This window comes from Anopheles maculipalpis, chromosome 2RL (assembly GCF_943734695.1).
Source record: "Anopheles maculipalpis chromosome 2RL, idAnoMacuDA_375_x, whole genome shotgun sequence".
Lineage (NCBI taxonomy): Eukaryota > Metazoa > Arthropoda > Insecta > Diptera > Culicidae > Anopheles > Anopheles maculipalpis.
In genome coordinates, this window is record NC_064871.1 from 66,264,513 (window position 1) to 66,285,493 (window position 20,981).

At 45.0% G+C, this 20,981-nt stretch overlaps 4 protein-coding genes across 4 annotated transcripts in view; 2 read left to right on the forward strand and 2 right to left on the reverse strand.

The window, feature by feature from the left end:
- LOC126556462 (splicing factor 3B subunit 5) overlaps nt 1-20,981 on the reverse strand; it is a 334,510-nt gene that overhangs the window by 1,283 nt on the left and 312,246 nt on the right. The gene's annotated exons all lie outside the window — the stretch shown is intronic.
- Nucleotides 614-1,863, forward strand: LOC126556520 (venom serine protease-like). Its single transcript, XM_050211782.1, has 2 exons — nt 614-1,184; nt 1,244-1,863. The coding sequence occupies exons 1-2, from the start codon at nt 614-616 to the stop codon at nt 1,861-1,863; spliced, it is 1,191 nt and encodes a 396-aa protein (XP_050067739.1).
- LOC126567396 (venom serine protease-like) lies at nt 1,821-3,281 on the reverse strand. Its single transcript, XM_050223618.1, has 4 exons — nt 3,045-3,281; nt 2,769-2,981; nt 2,583-2,691; nt 1,821-2,521 (listed from the first exon to the last, which is right to left on the reverse strand). Exons 1-4 carry the CDS (start codon nt 3,279-3,281, stop codon nt 1,884-1,886), a joined length of 1,197 nt encoding a protein of 398 aa, XP_050079575.1. The 3' UTR covers nt 1,821-1,883.
- LOC126556521 (venom serine protease-like) lies at nt 11,474-12,985 on the forward strand. The gene is made up of 5 exons (XM_050211784.1): nt 11,474-11,698; nt 11,794-12,012; nt 12,080-12,182; nt 12,265-12,716; nt 12,806-12,985. The coding sequence occupies exons 1-5, from the start codon at nt 11,474-11,476 to the stop codon at nt 12,983-12,985; spliced, it is 1,179 nt and encodes a 392-aa protein (XP_050067741.1).

Sequence of the window (20,981 nt, forward strand, 5' to 3'; positions counted from 1 at the left end):
GGTCGCTAGTAGTCAGTCAAGAAGAAGACAATGACTTCGTGAAAATTGCAATCTAAAAGAAATGAAGGAAAAATAAGTCTAAAGGACTCGTGTCGTGACTTGAAGAATACGAATATCTAAGACTTTATTTGATGTCTCTTTTGAGGAAAATTATCTTCTTATTGGGCACTACAACTTCGGGTGGTTTTGGCGTGTCATTTTTGGCTTACCTTAACATAGTTTTACCCGTGGCAGAATAATAAGTCTTGCGTACGGGTCAAGACGGTCCACGCAAGATTCAATATCAGTTCTGATTGCTAAACCGCCCTAGAAATACTATGTATTCAATGTCTTTGACGTCGAAAAACCACTAAATGGAACGTGAACAGCTCAAAGCCATTTCGAAAGGAGAACAGAAAAATGAACGAGAACAATTTCAACCGTAGCGATAACAATTTGATCAATCCCATGATGAAAACTCATTCAATCGAACTTCGAGCATCCCGGCAGCTTAAACCTGCGGGAGGGAAAGTTGTTTGCGCAGATGGCTTTTAAAAACAAGCGAATAAATGGTTTGTTTGTTGCGCTTACGAGAGGCTTAATTGGAATATCTTTCGCATGCTGACATGCATGAATGCTAGTCGCAAAGATGAACTGGCTACGTGCGGTAGTGTTAGCATCGATTGCTCTGAGCGTTCCGACACGAGCCGATTGGTTCGATTCGTGTGATCGACAGTTTCAACTAACCAATGTGGCGGATGTAACGTTGAACTCTCCGTTCTATCCGGCGAACTATCCCGCCGGAAGCTCGTGTAGGTTTGTGATACGTGCCCCGCCAGGTTACACAATCCAGGCAACGTGTACCATGAATATGGTCAATCCCACCTCTGCTTGTACGACGGACTTTCTGTACGTGTCCACCGAAGGCTTTGCATCGCCAGTGGGAAGCGAGTATTTCTGTGGCAAGGGACAGATCTCTCGGAGGTCACTGTTCAACAAGTTGACCATCTCGTACATCTCGTCCAGTGCGTCTAATTCGGGATCATTCACGTGTCGATTGGTTGTACAGCCACAGGATTGTGATTGCGGATGGTCCAGGACTGCAAAGATTGTCGGAGGCAGTGAGGCGGGTGTAAATGAGTACACTTCCATGGTGGGACTGCTTGATCCACTTACGGTGAACGTGTTTTGTTCGGGAGTAATAGGTATGTAGCTCGTTGGGATTGTGCGTAGTAGTTTCATTAATGTCCGTCTCGTTTCTTAGTGAACTCGCGGTATGTACTTACTGCCGCTCATTGTACTCGCACCATACCAAGCGTGAGTCGTGTACAGGCTCTTGTCGGTGATCATGACTATCGCACCGGCCTGGATACACCTTATTCGGCGATCTACAACATTGAACAGATTATTTCACACGAGAACTATAACGAGCAGACTCGCAACAATGATATTGCCCTACTGAAAACCAGCACCGAGATGGACTTCAACCGTGGTGTAGGACCGATCTGTTTGCCCTTCAGCTACAGTACGTACAGCTTTGGTGGACTTCTGGTGGACATTGCCGGCTGGGGTACGACAAGCTTCGGTGGTCCGATGAGTACGGTTCTACGCAAAACAACGCTGAACGTGTTGCAAAACGCGAACTGCTCAGCACCGTACCTAAACGATCAGAAGGTGTGCACCTTTGCTGTAGGCCGTGACTCCTGCCAGTACGATTCGGGTGGCCCACTGTATCTGCGAGGAAGCCAGCGTATGTACACGATCGGGATCATTAGCTACGGGTCGGCTTGTGCCGCTTCGACACCATCCGTGGCAACCCGAGTTACGTCCTACCTGAGCTGGATTCGTCAAAAAACACCCGAAGTATCGTATTGCGTTAAATGAAGCCGATTGTATGGTCGCTTTTATTGATAACAGTAATCCCATTCGGGTGTGTTGTTCATTATCCATTGCATGTAATACAGGACGTTCGTGCTGACACTAGGCCGATCGGTAGCACACGCGATCCCGTACCCAATCGTACCGACCAGATAGACTCGCATATTGTATCCATCGGTGTAGAACAGAGGCCCACCGGAGTCACTCTGGCAGGTGTCTTTGTTCGGGGTAAGTGTACACAGTTGCTGTGTAGCGGAGAAGTTACTATAGAGCGAGGAACACTGGGTCGGTTGTACGACGGAAAGGGCGACCTTCATTGGAACGTTCGATTTCGGTGCTCCATAGTCGAGTGTGCCCCATCCGACTGCCTCCAGCTGAACTCCGACGAATGATGCTCCGAAAAATTTGATCGGTAAACAGGCAGGTCCAACGCCTGTGTTGAACAGGATCTCCGACCGTGTACGAACGATCGCGATATCGTTGCTGCTTGAGGCAGACGAGCTACTGTATCCCTCGTGGATCTTGATGGACGCGAGCAGCAGCAACGCTGTGTACGGTGAATCCGAACCGGTCGTAATGTCGTGCTCTCCAACAAGAAGCGCCAAGTTTGCGATCGATCTTCCCATGTAGCAATGGGCCGCAGTTATTGCGTGATAGTTCGTAACTGGAAAGCAAGTAGTTATGAGAATTGATTGCAAATACGAGGGGAAGCGAGCATGTCTTACTGATCGTAGCGCCACAAAAGATGCCCTCGCCACTTTTCGATCCATCCACCAGTGCAGCCATCATGGGAAATTCGTTCACAAGCGTTTCCTCACCATTTACAATTTTTCTCTGCACCACGGGAAGAGGATCATTATCATATTGAAGAATGTTGGTAAAAATGATTTCAAATCAAATGGGTCGCTTACTGTACGTCGCATGCCACACTGACAGTCGATCTTCGTGGCTGTGCAGAAGAATCGTCCACCTTGCGTTGTGGCGGGAACTTGCAGAGCAATCGTCATTCTATTGATGGATGATTGTGTGTTCAGTACACCCGATCCGCAGTAAGATTGTCCATCAGAGAGATTGCTTTGTCCGGTTTTGGAAATAACGAGCCTATCACCGCTGCAGGAAGGGGTCTGGAGGTGGAGGAAATTTTATTAAAGCTTAATGCTTGTTGATAGCAAAGGTAACCATATTACCAGTGGAAGTGAAATATCACTGCAAGACAGCGCAATCCGAGAGCCCAAGGTAGTGGTCAATGTCCAGCGGCACTGCGTATTCGGCGGATAGAGTCCACCATAGTACGGTGAATAGATCGAGTACGACAGTCCACTAGCGATATCGATCGTATAGTCACAGTACTGACCGTCGGTCGGCAGTGCCGCATCCAGCAACATGCAAACAAGCCATAATCCTCCTCCTAGAAAGGTGTACATTGGAGTAGAAAAGTCTTCATTAAATATTTGCCCATGATACTGCCACGCGGTAGCGTGCGCACGTAAACAATGCACAGTACTCAGAACTTGCTATTATTTAATCATAAATTGATGCTCTTCGGCTGGTTCGAGATGAGCTTCTTTTTTTGTGTGTAAAGCATTGTTACGTTCCACACTACCAGGATGTAAATGAAACGTGAACCCCACAAAAATGTCTCTCGGACACTTCCGGACCAGGCCGAACCCAAAACAACGGCAACGACAAACAAACTTGCTCATTAACCTCAGTTCCGGCGCTTCATTTATCGATCACGATAGAAGGAAGTGATATTTAATGATGCTCCGGAAGAGTAAGCCCGATGAGAATGTCGGAAATCTCACTGCCATCCTTGCCAACACCCAGCACCCTTCCCATTTCCTGCAGTCAACGGCTATTTACCGAAGGATAATTTTAATTTCATTTTCCGGTTCCTTTTTGTTACGGCAATCTTCCGAAGAGTTCAAATGCCGGCCTGATGGTGTACAGCTCCGGTTGTGTCTCTTATTACTATCGTTCGTGCGAGATTTGACTTCCGTTTGATGTCAATTTTTGTCACTTTGTTAGTCAAGGTCACTTTTTCCTTCAAGGGCTGTACGTTTCCGTTGCTCTACTGTCGGATGCTGAGATTCACTCACTTCCGGTGGAACTTATTAGCTTCTTGTTTTAAGTCATTGCTAGTTGATCACCACTTGTTCACTGTAATTGTGTCTTGCTGTTTCACTAATCACATACATACACACAGCCGGTGTTCGTTTTCACTCTGCCCCAGAAGACTTTTTCGCGTTCGTACGACAATTCCTGCCAAGTCCGGAATTAAATGTGAACGGTAGCGAAATTATTTCACTACTGAAACACTCGGTATAATTTCTTTTGCGTTTATAGCGCAATTCTCTGCTGTCCCATCCTCCTGTTCGGCAGGGTTCTACGGGATCTTGCCAGCCGGATTAAAGATAACCATGATAAGCATGATGGTGCGCGCCTGGAGTCAAGACTGGGGTTTGGTTCTTTGCTGACATGGGTCACCGTTTCGGGCTGATTGGGGTTTGGGCAGCGGCATCCTATTGTGCAGTCATAAAGATAAAACAAGTAAATATATATATGTTCACGGTGAAGGAGAAGAACAAAAATACACAAACAAAGTGAAAAACGAAGCGCATCAAATCGGTTAGTGAGTGAGATTTTATTTGCGCGTTGATGAGGGAATTTTCATTTCATTTTGAAACGAGAGAAACTTCCGCATACTTTTACACATCCTTGCACACCCTGGCGCCATCATCTTTGCTTTCCCGGTCGTTCCTTCTAAGTCCCACCACCCCCCCCACCCCCGATGTTTCTAGGAAGCGGAAGTGTAAATTGCGTGGGAAAGAAAAACTCAGTTCATGGCAATGGTCTGTGTGGCTGTGTCCCCGGGGAAAGTTATTTGCGCTACCACTCTAGGGTAATGGGCACAGGACGCATATAACAAACCTCCGGGGTCGGAGTGTTTATAGTTTCGCATAGTTTCTACACCACCATGGCTGGGCGTGTGTGGGAACGTGTGGGCCACATTCTATCACGTACCCCCTTACTGCATAGCTTGGCAGAGCTTGGGGAGTGTGGTATGCTGGAAAAAATATTAAAAGGGATAAATATCGTGAGATAGGAAAGAGGAAAAGAATACTGTCATAATGAAAGATGGCAAATGTGGGTGCAAAAGTTTGTTTGGTGCCTGTTTAGGAATGGGGCCAAAACATATGAAGTACGGTTGTTTTGTGTTGGGCAGGATAAGGTTGCTTTTTGCTTTTTTGCAAACCAAACTCACCTCCCACACCATGATAAGCGTCCGCTATACTGTCCAAACCTTCGGATGGGAGATGATTTGCCGTTGCTCTAATCTTTGAACCGTAAGCTGCAAGCAATACGGTGTGTGACAGAGCAATTTGAATGTTAACAAATGGTGGTCTTGCTGGCAGAACAGATAAGCCGTTTTGGAGTAGAGAAGCAAGTAGAAGAACAAAAAAAAAAGCGTCACAACAATCACATCGTGCTGGCACTGTTTGAGTGTTTCGGGGAAAATAAATTTTGCATATCATCGTGCGTTTGGGAAACGTTCGAAAAGGTGTCTGACGAGCAGCCGGCGCTCATACAGTGGCACGCTTAATGTGTTTGACCTAAAAAAAAAAGACTCCAAAGATACTGGAACTCATCATGCTTTATCTGCGTGCGTGGGTGAAAATGAACGTAAAACGAGAAAACAACAAATTCGCTAGAGCTGTAGGTTGAAACATTGAGTACTTTTTTATTACAACCTATTCAACACAAGACAGCCTTTCTTCTTGTGGCATACGTTGGGAATAATTTAAACATTTTTTTTTTTGCTTATTAAGTCTCGAAGGTATTGTTTTATTTTTTCGTTTTTGTTTATGAAACATTACAGTAATCAGAAACAGTTGACATCGAATGTATGGGAGATTGGATTGGTGTTTTTATAATTTATTTTATTTATGTTACAGTATGACTGCTTTTATTTTTGCAATTTTGTAGCCATGACAAATATTTTTATTTAGATTAATTGTATCAATTTAACGTAGGTCATTAATAATTCCTATTAAAAGCATGCATTAATGAATTCATCTAGCAAGATTTGAGTGTTCATCTCATAAAACAAGTTTTAAGAAGTGGTTTAAAATATTCATATTACTATTAATTTTCAGCTTATCGATGCTGATTTTCATAAAATCTTGATTCGGACCTCACTGATCTGAGCAGGAAAATATTATTCTTGATGTAGTGCTCCAATGGAAACCGCGTAGGTCGACAAATTAATTGAATTGTTTGCACATCGCTGTCAGCGGGGAAAAGGGGCTCTGTCCAGGTGGCTCTGCTCTCTTTAATTATAAGCGTTTGTTCAGATGCATACAGATATCTTCTTCTTCTTTTCCTTGGCCTGCTCAGAGTGGAGCACGTCGCGTAGACATAGCCAGGACGCCAATCAGTTTTCAGGAAACTCGGTCTAGGGCTACAGCGCTCCATCCACGGCTGCATCCGATCTCCGTCATCCGGTTCGACTCTACTTGATCCAGCCAACTGGCTCGCTATGTTCCTCTACGCATAAGGGTATATTTCCTCGAATATATATGAAGCATCGATTTCGTTGAGATACTATAGCTATGAATATCAGTAGAGTAACGTGTCGTCTATGATGCAGAGCTTGTAAACTTCAGGAACAGCGCTGTGTCTCGATATCTTACATGTATAGTAGGAAGAATCCACGGTACATTAATGAGTGCTAGTGTGGTAAAATTACGCCGAATTGACTCCAGTTTGGACTAATAACTGTTGAATGGGATGTCCAAGTTACGAAGTGAAATTTAATAGGTGAAAGAACAAGTGAGGCTTAGATTGCTTTTAGGTAATTGGCACATTGGGTCAACGGATTTTTTGTTTTCGTTGAATTGAGTCTTCGCCATTTTTTGTTTTGTGATATTGCTCTTTGAAGCGTTATTTTTACGTTACTATTACAATTATAATTTAATCTTTCAGGAGTATAAATAAGTTCGTATGGATTTTTTTTCGAAATTAAAAGCTTCATTGTGAAGAATTGATGACTCATTCAATTTCCAAAGTATTAATCGCTATCACTGATGATGACTTTTCCAGTTTCTGCCGAGAAAAAAGAGGGTTCTTTGAATGCAATGCATTCATCGATCCATTTCGGCGTTTTTAAATATTTTTAAACGGTGCTGCCGAATGAGTTTTTCTTGAATATTTGGCTTGGGTGTCGATGATTCCTTGGCTCCAGTTCGTACGGCACCTAATGTCCTGTCTTGCGGATCATCTCCATAGTTTTTGAACGCTGACAAATGGCTGGCCTTTGCAAGTTGGTTTTGTGTTTGTGAAGGATCGTTGTGAATGAGCGTTGCCTTGAAGTTCTCTATTTTCATATTTCAAGGAATATCCTGAATTATTCATAGTACCCCAAAAGAAAAGGCGCTTTTGCACCGCGCAAACCACCTTTGGCAAGTTCTTTCTGATAGAGCAAACTCCTAATATAATACGATGAGTTTCGGTAGCCAATTTGTTCAAGCTGAACTCCCCACAAAAGCACTTAATTCGGTAAATAAAAAAAAATCTAAATTGGATACAAGTCTAAACTGTAACTGTCTCTTCCTTGATCTGTTCCTATTTGTTTAATTTGTTTGTCGTACGCTCGTTGTCTGCGCTGCATGCTCTGGCGTGTCTGCGCGAGGCCGGTGTCTTCTTTCGTCTGCCTTTGGACAATGCACTTTCAAATGTAGCTGATGTCGCCTGAATAGTGTTGCGTTTTTTGCTGAATTCGTCTGGATGATGTTGTGATCTAACTGTTGTTTTATGTCGTCTTTCCCCTTATCGAAATCTTGGGTGCTTATTTTGTGTGCTTATTTTCGAAGTGCTACTTCGAAGGACACCTGAACAGAGCAGAGACGGGAGAGGTTGGATGAGGTTGCCAGTGCCATCAAGCTGCTTAAAATCAACCCCCTAGGGGACAAGTCACTGCAGACTTGTTCCTTACCCCCCCCCCCCCCCCGCCTCCCCCTGGCTACAGATTTCGTCGGTAGCTACCAGGCGGGGTTTGTTGGAGGCAAATCCACCACTGACCAAATCTTAACTCTCCGGCAGATCCTCCAGAAGTGCCGAGAGCGCCAGATCCCTACGCACCACCTGTTTACCTACTTCAAGGCGGCCTACGACACCATCGATCGAAATGAGTTATGGAACATAATTCAGTGGCACCACTTTCCTGGAAAGGTGATGTTGTCAGAATCGTTCGAATCTCACAGGGGTCTAAGGCGAGGGGACGAACTCTCCTCTCTACTGTTCAATATAGCCTTGGAAGGTGTCATACGAAGCGCGGGGATAGACAACGATATCCGTGGCACGATTCTCTACCGGTCTCTTCAATTTCTTGGCTTCATCGATGACATTGACATCGTGGGCAAGACGGCAGCGAAGATGTGTGAGACGTAAACTCGACTGAAACGTGAAGCAGCAAGAATCGTATTGATGATCAATGCGACGAAGACGAAATTCCTGCTTGCCGGAGGCTCTGATCGTGACAGAACCCGAGTGAGAAGCAGCGTGTTAGTCGACGGCGACATCCCCGAGGTAGTAGAGGAGTTCTGCTATCTTGGGACTGTCGTAACTTCGGATAACGAATAACAGCAGCGAAATCCGGAGACGCATTGTGCAGGGGAATCGTGCCTACTACGGCCTTCACCGTCTGCTGAGATCCAGAAGACTTCGAGACCGCACGAAATGTGACTTTGATTCGCCCGGTGGTCTTGGACCATCCGAGCGGAGGATGCAAACACTCTTGGCGTGTTTGAGCGTCGCAGGAAGGATGAATCACGAGCTAGCTGAGCTATACGGAGAACCGAAAATCCTGACGGTGGCGAATACCGACAGAATACGATGGCTGGGGTATGTTATGAGGATGTCCGACTCATGCCCCGCCAAGGAGGTATTCATCAGCGACCCCCAGTTCGACACGAGGCGTCGGGAAGCACAGCGAGTTCGTTGGTTGGATCAGGTGAAGGAAGACCTGTCGGAGATCGGGTGCCTACAATGATGGGAATCTGCAGCCAGGGATCGAGTTTCCTGGAGATCTATTGTTGACCGGGCCATGTCACGACGACGTGCTCTTTAAAAGTGCAGGCCAATATGATTGAATGATTGATTGAGTATCCCTGTGAGTTCTGGGATTAGAAATGTGCTATACAGTTGTTGTCGGTGCTGATCCTTCACCTCATACAGGCGAAGTGTTGTATGACTTCGAAGATGTTATCATCTATCTGTAATGTATCACCCCTGTATAAAACAGTGCAAACAGCAACCCTGTTAGGTCACTCCATCGTTTTGGTTGCTACCTTGCTTCACCCAAAATGTTGTACCGTCTGCTCAATCCTTATGTAAGCTTTTCATCAGTGCATGCCAGCATTTGAAATGACTTATAGAAGATGGTTGCTGAAGTTTCTATGTCTGTGTCTGAAATGACCCTCTCTAACGCCAGGTAATATTGGTAGAAGGAAAGCATATCTATCTGGCATAGCTGTTTGTTCATGGCCATGATATTTCACAAAATAAGAACTTACCAATATTTTGTAAACTAGGAATTGACGTAAAACATAACTAGACTTTCGGTAGTAGAAGGTAAAGGTATTTTACCAATTTTGTACCATTTTCACTAATTTATTTTATTCATTTTAGAATGGCCAGGCTATATGATGTACACAAAAATCACTCACCATTTGTATGAATTCAAACTAACAATTCGAGAACAATCGAGAGGAAGAGAAAAAAACTCTTTTAATTGCTTCTAGAAAGGCACGTGTCATGACATGCAAACAGCGCATTAAGAAGAATCTTGAACATAAAGAGGCAGACATGTTTTTGCATCGTATCAACGAAACATCCCCGCCAGAACTCTTCCAAGAAAGCCAATCCAATTGCACCAATCCATTTAGCATCCCTGTATGCAATGGGTTTTAAGTGCAAAAAATAAACTGCATTGCATGATGCAAATGTAAAACGGGCGGTAAAGTACAGCCCATGCATTGTAAAATTAATCCAGCGAGCGTGTGTAAAAATCCGCCGTGCAGCAAATAACGCGGCCGATTACTGCACGAATGAAATCGATTGACAAAAATTTAATTTTACGCACAACTAAGTTGACGAAAATTTACGATCGATTGGCCCCCTCACCTGCCCGTACCGTTCTGTAAGAGCTGCGCACTGATTAAAGCCCTCTGCTGTCACACGCTTCCGTGTGGGATCCATTACGGAGGTAAATATTGAATTTAATTGCAGCATGGCGTGGAATAAAATACGACTAAAGCCGTAACTGATTACGGTATCGTCGGGGGGAAAGGGCGGCAGAGTTAATGCAGGCAATTGTAGGTTTTAATGTTTTGTTTTTTTGTTTGTCCCTGTGTGTGTGTATTTTTAAAAGCTTTTATCCAGCGCTTCCACCCTTAGTAGTCGTATTATCAGTTTGATTTTCACAAAACAACCGGAAACAAGAGAAGGGGAAAATTGTGAATTTAAAATAATAGTTTTTAAAACGCGTTCTTGCTGCTTAAAGCGAGGCTAATGTGCCACGGGGCGGTATTGGTTTTTGTTCGAAATCCGGGGTTTCGATTTCAGCAGCTCGTTCGAGCGTAAATGATGGTGCAGTAGAACCACTCACAGTTCCCAGTAGTCGGAAGTATGTACGTTTTTAGCCGAGGCGATGATTTATGGAACCGTTTTCAGCTTCATTGAATTTCACTTGGTTCCTGTGGTGATGATGGCGGTCGCAACGGTTTGGGACGTGGTTTTATGCGACTTGTGGTAAAAGAGATTTTTTTACTGTTCAACATCGTAACGAAGTCTCCATTCTTCGTACCGAACACTGACGCACATAAAAAAGTATTAATTGAAAACATTGCGTGACGTTTCCACGATGAACTAATGGAGGAATCGTATTAATGCGAATGATCAAGTGGAGAAACGCTATGTGTCTACGAGGAATTTGTAGCTCTAATTCAGCGTTAGTTTTCAAATGATCAGTACACGAGAGAACTCCTCCTGGGGCTCACATAGATGCAACAATTTAAGAGAAACGAAAAAAAAAGTATCTGACGCTTTTCAACTATTCACCGATGTGACTAGAAATAAACGCCACTGATGCATGGCCAACCTAGCCCAGCGGAGCTTCCTCACAGAGTGTTGATAACGCAACACCACCGTGTGTGCCGGTTCAATTTTAGGCTACGTCAATCAAAAACTAATCAAAAAACCACCAAAAAGCGTCACTTGGTGCAAGAGTGACGATGTGCCGACTCCCGGTCGGTACATCGGACCTGTCCAATCGCACGTTTGTGGAACCTGTTTTGCCGAATTTTGACTGTCAACTAGCCCGTGTTCCAGCAAACGGCACGGCATTATTTATGTTTCCTGCAAGTAGTTAGTGTTACCTGGCCGCTTTGTTACCCTTTTTTGTACCGTTTTGATACGGCGCTCCCCATCGAACGGTGTTTGGCGCCGTATCGTATCGGCAGGTTAGGTGCGAATGTATTTAAGTATGCAAAATACGGCGCCCCAGCGTTAGTGCAGCCAGTGACTTGGAGCTAGGAGCTGCGGTACAGGCACAACAATGTGGTCGAAATTGGTCCGGCTGGTAGTGGCGCTTGCCTGCGTCACACGTCAAGTGCAAGGCCAATGTTCGTTTACGCTCGATATGAAGTTTGGATCGGTGTATCAGCTTATCTCGCCCCGGTATCCTTCGCGGTACGGGCCCAACGTGCAGTGTACGTACGTAATACGCGCACCGTACGGGTACCGGATCGCACTCGACTGTCCCACGTTTCAGATACCGAGCGTAAGTTTGGGGCTGTGGCGGGTGTCGCAAACAGTTGGATCGCCGGGTTTTAGTTTCGTTATTAATTCCGCGATTTTGTTCCCGGTTGCCCGTAGAGTACCGACTGTCGGTTGGACTCGTTCAGAGTGTCCCGCAGTGGATTGATGGATTTTTCCGACGCGTACACGTACTGTGGAGCTGGACGATTACAGGAAAAATCGGACGCCAATCAGATGACGATACGGTTAACATCGGCACCGACCAGCGAGGGTGGACTGTTTTCCTGCACCCTTTCCATCCCGCAGCAGAGTTGCGAGTGTGGCCGCAAGAAGACGGTTAGTACGCAACACAGCAGACTTTCAAGGACTAATTCTTCTTGCTTCTCGCTGCCGCATCCCGTAGCAACGGATCGTTAACGGCGTGGAAACGACGGTAAACGAGTTCCCTATGATGGCTGCCTTGATAGACGTCAAAACGAAAACTGTCATTTGCGGTGCCACTATCGGTAACGGGGGCTGACTTCCGCCATTAGCCGGAGCACAAGCATTACCATCTCGTAACATGCACATTTGTTTACGCCGTTGCAGTTACGAACAGTTACGCCCTGACGGCCGCCCACTGTCTGTTGCAGCGTACCACGACCGATACGGTGCTGCTGGTGGGTGATCACAATATCAAGACCGGAAGCGACACCTCCTACTCGCAGGTGTACATCGTGGCGCAGTTCATGAGCCATCCGAGCTTCACGGTCAAACCGGTATCGAACGATATAGCGCTAGTGCGCACGCAGCAGCCAATTCAGTACAATCCGGCGGTTGGACCCGTCTGCTTACCCTGGGGCTATACGAGCCAATCGTTCGAGGGCAGAACGGTCGAAGCAACCGGATGGGGTGATTTGGACTTTGGGGGACCGAGAGCTGACGCACTAAACAAGGTACAGCTGAACGTGATTGGAAACTCGGATTGTTCCCGACGGCTGGGAGTGACGGTTCCGTACCAGCAGCTCTGCACCTACACTGCCAATCGAGACACGTGTCAGGTAAGGACAAGGACAAAAAATAGGAAAAAAAAACTTTCCTTTTTTTTCGGTTTAAGAATATTTTTTTCCGGTGTGGTTTTCTCTTTTAGGCTGATTCTGGTGGTCCACTGTTTTACACTAATCCTGCCACAGGCTTGCTGTACAACGTCGGAATCGTAAGCTTCGGTATTGCCTGTGCCACCGATAAGCCAAGCGTCAATACGAGGGTCACCGAGTTTCTCGATTGGATTATGGTCAACACTCCGAGATCGTTTTACTGCTATCAGTAGGAAAGCAGAGGGAATTGGCAGCGGTGGTGGTTGAGGGTGGCAAACTCTTTTTGCTATTACGGATGACTAACTTTGACAATGTTGACCGTGCTTATTGGAGCGTCAAATATTGCATTGGGGGAGTTGGAAATGGGAAGGATATCTCGTTTCCTACCGTTTCCTGATGTCTCTTTGGCATACTTTTCCTGAGCAAACCCCAGTTGTACCTAGCACTAGAACTTTCATAATCGCTTCCAAAGCCACTCAAACCTCGCCACACGATACAATGTTTGTCCCCCGAGAGAACGGGAGCGAGGGAGAGAATGACAAATTGTTTCTTCTAATTTTATGTAAAATAAATTCAACTTCCCAATTTCGTACGGAGGAAACCAGTTGGGACCGAAAACCATCATCATGAACGTGTACACTGGCAAGCGGCACCATAGGTTGCATTTGATTCACGTCCACGATGCACAACGACAGCCACGATTGTGCGCGAATGTCGCTCCCAACATTCTGCCCAACGTGCTGGAGCAGCGGTCGAGAGCACGAAAAACACAAGGTATAAATATTAAAACCAACTGTTACCGACAATGGGAATGGCCAGTGGGGTGTAGATGGGAGCGTGCACATTCACATTCCTGAGGCATAAAAGTGAGATTTATGCAACGTCATCCATTGTCCCGGTGTTCCTGTTCCGTGCATACTCCTGTCGATGATGGGAAGGTAGCTCCGCATGGAACGGGATACACAAAGCTTAGTCGGATTGACTTTATCCAATCTGTGCGGTTTGGCGAGACTTTTCATATCAAATGGACACCTTAGGTTCTACTACGAGAGGCCGCACAGGGTTGAAAGTTGTGGGTTTGGGCTTTACCTAGTTACGCGGAGGATCTGCTTTCTTCAGTCATTGTTCGTTACGTCTGTAACGCAGGGCAAAAGTCTGTTCCGATTGGGAGTGTTGTTCCGCGTTGTTCACGAGAGTAGGCCTGTTTGTTGGATGGGAGTGGCGTGTGTTTTTTTGTTGCTCTTGAATACCATCCAGGCGAAATTATTCCCAGGGGTTTCCTGATGTTCTGCTGCTGAAGCGTGTAAGGCAAACAGAAAAAAATCGGCATCGGTATGTATGTCTATGTGTAATGAACAACAATGCGCCAAGGTTTCGGATAGGATTGGCTACGGAAAAACTGGGCCTCCAACCAACCTTGGATGTTGTGCTGCGAGCACAATCTTTCGGAGCTGCACACTGCGAGACCTAAGCTGAAGGTTTTCATCAAACACACACACACAGCGCAAAAAAGCAAACGTAATGCAAGCTGGTGGGAATATGATGGTGCAAGGAATTAGCGTAGAAATGATAGTACATCACGTTGTGGTGTGGCAAGTGACAGTGGTGGCATACCGGCTGCTGCTGCTGCTGTTACTGTACCGAACGAACCTAGGAGATCCATCGCTCGATGGCTGCTGCACTGTGCGCCGAACAACGGACGAGGTGAAGTCGGTTTTTATTTATGATTCGAAAGAGGTTTGGTCGGCACACCGATGCTGCAGGCTTCGTTGCTTGGCGATGCTGTGGCCTGCGGGTGTGTGAAGCGAATCCCGGTGTGCGTGTGCGCCAAGAAAAACCATTCAACGTTAAATTTATTGCAGATTGTTGCAACTGTTTTTACACCAACATTTGATGCATTTCAATTGCATGTGGCCGGTTCGGTTCGGATTGCGAGGGTAGGTTGGGACTCTAGCTTTAGCGTCAGTAGTGCGTTTAGTGGTGCAGTGTACGTGTTTCCATTTTTTTGTTGTTCGTCTGCCTTGATTTCGGCGCCTTATTGGAGTGCAACAACGGTTTTATATCATTTATCGTTTCGTTTCGAAATCTGTATTCGTCCCACTTGTGACCTTTCGCCCCGGAAGGAATATTGGGCTGAAAAAGGAATATTGGGCAACGGAAACTTGATGGTGGGGAGGATTGGAATTTTGTGTGATAAGAATATTTTGACAGAAGGTTAACAAAAATCGTTCATTTTACAGAGCAACCGTGGGTGTCGTGAAGGGCATACAAATGAAATTCCTTCACCGCTAGGAGGACTTTTGTTTTCTAAAAGGGGAGGTTGGTGGGATATTCATACAACAAAAACGAGCAAAAGTCTTTCGTTTTGAATGGGAAAAACTGTACGCATAGCAAACGTGCACTAGGCCGGATTGTTAACCCGTACGCCCCAAGAATGGACATTTTTAAGGGTTGAGATTTTTGGCTGTTCCGTGCTGAATGCTGAATTTATCGTTTTCATTAGTGCAGCCTGGGATGGTAAAAGGCACGTGGGATACACACATACATATACATATACACATTCATACTGATCGCTGAACAATCGTGCAGAAAAATGGGGGCCTTTTTTGCTTTCCCGTTAAGAGCTAAATCTCATGCCTGACCCGTTGTTGCGAAAGTGAATTGGGGTACGATAAAGCGTAAAAGCACCTTTGAGCTCAAAAGCTAGAGGAGCTGAAAATTGTTGTTTGGCAAGATTTGTAGGGAGGATGAGCGATGAGGGATGGTATCTGGGAATGTTCAATGGTGCTCTAAAGGATGAATTATGCATTTCATTCGCGTATTGAATTATGGATTGAAGGATTTCCTTTCCAGAGGATACATTCTTTATGTTTGAATGATTTGTATTTAGAATTGACAGCTTTTCAGCATTGAATTTAGTTGCTTTCTATGCTACATTAGGTTTAATAGTTTTTATAAAATAGCTTTATATCATTGGTTGTTTAAGCCTTGATGTTGATACACTGTCTTTCGTTGCGTTTTTCATTTGTAAGTAGATATTAAATTTTACATAATTGTCTTTCAATCTGTAGCGTCTGGTGCCAAAATGGTAGAGGAACCACATGTTTTTTTACATATTTTTTTAATACTTTTATTGAGTTTTCAGGCAGTTATCTCGATTTTTGTAAAATAATGTTTCTTCCTGGAGAACAATGAACGGATAGCAAAGGTTCTACCGTACATTCTAGTTATACCGTAACGTAACCGCTTAATAATTAAGGTAGGGGCACACTGTTCTACAGTGAAGTAGGACAGCACATGTGATTTCCGTGATTTAATCTTAGTAAAGCCCAGCAAACAGCAACGGAAAGGATAGCAAGGCATATGGGTGGTGTATTCATATAGAAATCTACGAACCGCAAGCTTCGGAAATTTCCTCTAGACTCTGTCTGTTCTCTGTAAAGCAATAACACCGGCTAGAGTCCAGTTTTCGCTGACTTAGTCCAAAGTGGAGCGATCCCAGCAACAGTACAGAGCCTTTAGACACATTGGGTCTCTTATTACAGGTGCCATGCGAGAAGTGAGGCTCAGTACTTTCTTCTTCTTGTTGGTTTAACGACCTGCTAGGTCACGTCGGCCATGGAATGACTTACTAGACTTGCTGATAACACGTAGTTAGATAGTCAGACCTCACTACTTGGGAACGGTCCAGATAGGATTTGAACTCCGGTCTTGGCGTATGAAGACCGGTGCAGTTGTCATCATTATTCCGTGGGTAGTGTGTGCATGAAATTAACTGTTTTCGTTCAACCATACTCCAGTATCTTGGGTGCAGGAAAGTCTACTTATTTGGGAGCGATAGCAGCGTTATTGGTGAATCGGTACGTTGTTGAGCAAGGATGCTTAAAAGTCGGGGCTCGGTACATTACTTGTGCTGGGAATCCCCCGAACATAGGCTCCATTGCCACAAGTCTCAACACGTCACCAGCTACAGACTTTCATTCGACCAACGCTCGATGCTCTGCTTGCTGGTGCACAACAAGGTGCCATACGTACTGGATGCTCGACAGGATGAATCGGGCTCCTTCAGCCTGCTCAGTCTGCTTCCAGATAGAGACTCTGGAGCACAAATTTGCCCTGTGCTCTAGGGTTTCTAGTGTTTCAAGCATACTGATGCAGGATATGGAAGTCATCGTCTTTTATAAAAATTTTATGAAAATTTGTTTAATCTTTTATTTCTATGTGAATAATTTTACATACAGCAAAAGAGATTGTCATAAACATTTTCTTTGTCGATAGTTTTTGCAGGACAGCAATTCCCAGCATATTTATGTAAAAAAGTATATTTATGTAAAGTATGGCCATTGAAACAGCAACCATTTTTATACTGACGGATCCTCATCAGAGCAGGGCATTGGTTTTGGCGTATATAACATTGTATCCGAGGCATATTTCCAACTACGCCAGCCATGCTCGATATATGTAGCGGAGCTCGCCGCAATTTTTTACGCCTTGTTGATGATAAGTGCTTGTCCTCCAGACGAATATTTTATATTCTCCGACAGTTTAAGCGCTGTCGAAGCATTAAAATCTGTGAAGGCTATTAAGAGCCCGGACTACTTCGCAAAAGAAATGTTAAAGGTCTTAAGCTCATTGTTTGAGAAATCATTCCGAATATCTTTTGTTTGGCTGCCTGCACATTGCAGTATCTTCGGCAATGAAAAGGCAGACCAATTGGCCAAAAAGGGTGTTTCGGAAGGGTCTGTTTTCGACAGGCTTATCCTACCTCACGAGTACATGCGTGCCCTACAGTCTCTCTGCATGGCTCGGTGGCAGAGTTTGTGGGACACCGATGAGCTCGGGAGGTTTCTATATTCGATCACTCCCCAAGTGTCCTTGAAGCCTTGGTTCCACGGCATCTCAGGTGATCGTGCGTTCATTCGAATGATGTCTAGACTTAGGTCCAATCATTTCGCTTTGGGCGCTCGTCTCCTGCGTATAGGACAGGTCAACTCCAAAGTATGTGGCTGCGGCCTCGGATACCACGACATAGATCATCTTCTATGGTCGTGTGTGGAATACGAGGCTGCTCGACCCGCCTTGTTAGACGCAGTCTGGGGCATTGGAAAGTTGCCGAATACTCCAAGTCGGGACCTGCTGGGAGACTGCGACGAGGTCTACCTGAAAGTAATCTTTCTCTTCTGCCGTGCTAACGGATTATTAGTATGATCCCCTTCCCCCCTCTACTCCCACTGTTTGTCTGTCTTATATACCTTGTTGTACCTCGCTTGTATGAATGATGATGGATGAATGGATGAATGAATGAATGAGTACGGTGCAGTATCGGCCTATGCTATGGATGGACAAACAAGGGACGGGAAGAAGAAGGACACTAACGAGTCTTCAAGATTGGACACAGTCAGGAACCTTCGAAATGAAAACGATCAAGACCCCCGCTACCATCAGGACTACGAGCATGGAAACGCCCACGCACACCCCGGAATAAGGTGCCCTCACACGATAAGACCTTCGCTATGAACACGACTTAGGCTTTGGATGACGGAATATACGCAACGGAACAACCGAGCATACCCGGGAAATGGTGCCCTTTCACGGCTCGGAGAAGGAAATGTCTCCCAGCAAAGATGAAAGGAGTATCTTATTTTTAAGTTATTGTAAGCAATACGGCCTGGCCGTCCCTTATGAATAAAAAAAATATTTTCTTTGTTTAAAATTAATTGAAAATTATAAAATCAGATAGATTGAAACACCAGAAATTTAGCTCTTTTATTACACGGTTCAAATAACTACGTTTTTGATAGCCAAAAAAGTATGCAACTAATTTACACAAACATCTCAGCTCATGTTCAAATTCAATTACAAATCCGACTCTATCATACTTCCCCTAGTAACAGGTAAACCAACTTAACCCAGCAATAGTTATATTCATTCAAATCGCTTTTGAAATCTCACTATTCCTAATTAGTAACATCGCTATCAGGTGAAAGAAGCTTTTGCAAAAATCAATTACCGGAATATAATGCACATTTCCCAGTCCCACTTCAGGTCGTTCTCATTTTATGACCCAACCGTTCATTAGTGTGTCCCTCGTACGCGGTCGACAAACAAAAGTATCCCTAATCCTTCCACGAGCGTGTTAGAGCGATGTCAAACAGGACATTACTGAAAAAGGGGATTTGTCCCTAGAGCCGCCATGGTGAATGTTTGGGGTTCTTTCTTGGCAAATTAGCACGGTTTGCAAGAGTCAGCTTGGTGGTCGGGGTTCGGGTCAGCTTTCGATAGGGAACGGTTTTCCTGGTTTGGGAGTTCAACTGGCACGTTAGGGGGCTATCGTCGTCGCCACATGTGAATGATGGAAATGCGTGTGGCCCGTCAGAAGGTCGTCATCATTAAATTGTCGTTCCGGTTACATCACGACGATCATTACGTGGCAAACAGGGAGATAGGGTTAATTTTTCCTTGATGTTTCTCCCTTCGTGACCGGAACCAGCTTCAATTTGCTTCTCTTTCTCTCAGTACAAAGTGCATTAAATATGATGTTGAAGTGAGTGTTTGATCAGTGTAAAGTGAGGTTGTTTCTCACTTACGCACCCCTCAGCAAGTCGGGTTTGGCGAATGGCACCTTGGCGTAACGCGTATGCAACCGCAGTCGAGTTCGTATTTCGCGAAATTGGTTTGTGAAGCGTTTCATTACTTTGCCACAACGGTTTGCACCACTTGTGTGGCGCTGTTCACTTGGATGGCCACGTGCCATCGATGCGATGGTGAAGTGAAATTTCATTATGTGCGCTTGTGTCGTTGCTTCTTCACGTGTGCCCTTCTTGAATGGAACTGCAAGTGTACGGAAAGTATCGTAATCTGTGCTTGCGACGTGGGGGATTGAACAAAACCAGGAAGCCCATGCTTGACAGCGGGGGGATGGAGAACTGGTTTTATGGGAAACAATTTTTTGGGCAAACTGAGCAGGAGGAAGTATTTCGGGTACGGTGTTCTGTTTTGCTTCCCATTTTAAAATCATGTTGCCACGAAGCGTGATGCGTGACGGCTTCACGCGGTACTGCAAAAACACGTAAAGAGTGTTTTACAGAGGCATACAAACAAAAAAAAAATCGTTTGCAGATAATGAGACGCAAACAACGGCGGGCTGGAAATGGTGCCGCTGGAGGTTTGGCGGTCGCTCTAGGATATTTCGTTAATGGATTAAATTAAAATAAATAACGAACAACAACGATGTGGGAATGACAAAACTTGCGACAAAAGCGCACCGCGAATAAAAGAGCTCAAGCTGTTGTCCTGTTTTTTTTATTGGTTTGAGTTTGAGTTGTTTTGATGGCTGTGCATTTTATTCCGGAGGCACAGATAGTGCACGAAGGGAATTTAAAAAGCGCTGCTGGCACATGCTTTAAATTAGGGTGATTTTTAACCAACGTCACTTTGAGGTTCAACTTTCGGTGGGATTTAAATTTTTATACGCTTGCCGCTCTGCTTGCCTGTGGCAAGCTTGGGTTCGAATGGGTTTGGCGGGCTTTGATTTATGGGTGATAATTAAATTGAAATCCACGAGAGAAAATTTAATTGTTTCCCGATCTTTTTGCTTTGTGCCGCACGATGTTGGTGAAGTCATGTAGCGCAACGTGCGTTTCGGCACAATTCGGCTTGGAACGGCTATGTAGCTATCTTTTATTTGCATATATGGGTGTGGGAGTCATTGTGTGTACTGGGGATGTGTTTTCACCTTTCGTTCAGTTTACGAACCATTGTGGGCACAGGAAAGATGAAATTTATGTACTTTAAATACATGTGTACATGTGTGCGCGTGGTGCTTTATTCTAGCATTGTTCGTCAGTTGAATGGTGTCAGTTAATCGCATTGAGTGTTGTAAAGGAGAAATCACATATTTTGCCCCAGGTACGGAAGTTGTCGACATAATGCTTCTTATTGATTGTTTTTTTTTCACGTAGTGGATAATATTCGTTCCCTGCCATCACGATGGAGACGCCTGGTGCGGCACGTTGTACTCTTTGCTTCATCACTTTTATGGTGTTTATTTTTGTGTACCTTAATGTTGTAATTTTTGTCAATTAAATTAATTGAACTCATAGGGCGTGCGGTTCAATTGCAGCCAGAGGCACGTCTGACACGCCTTTTGGGTTACTGATGAGCTACGCGGTGGGCTGTCAGTAGCGGCGAGAGAACGAGCATTGGGTAGATTTCGTTGAAAATGAAACA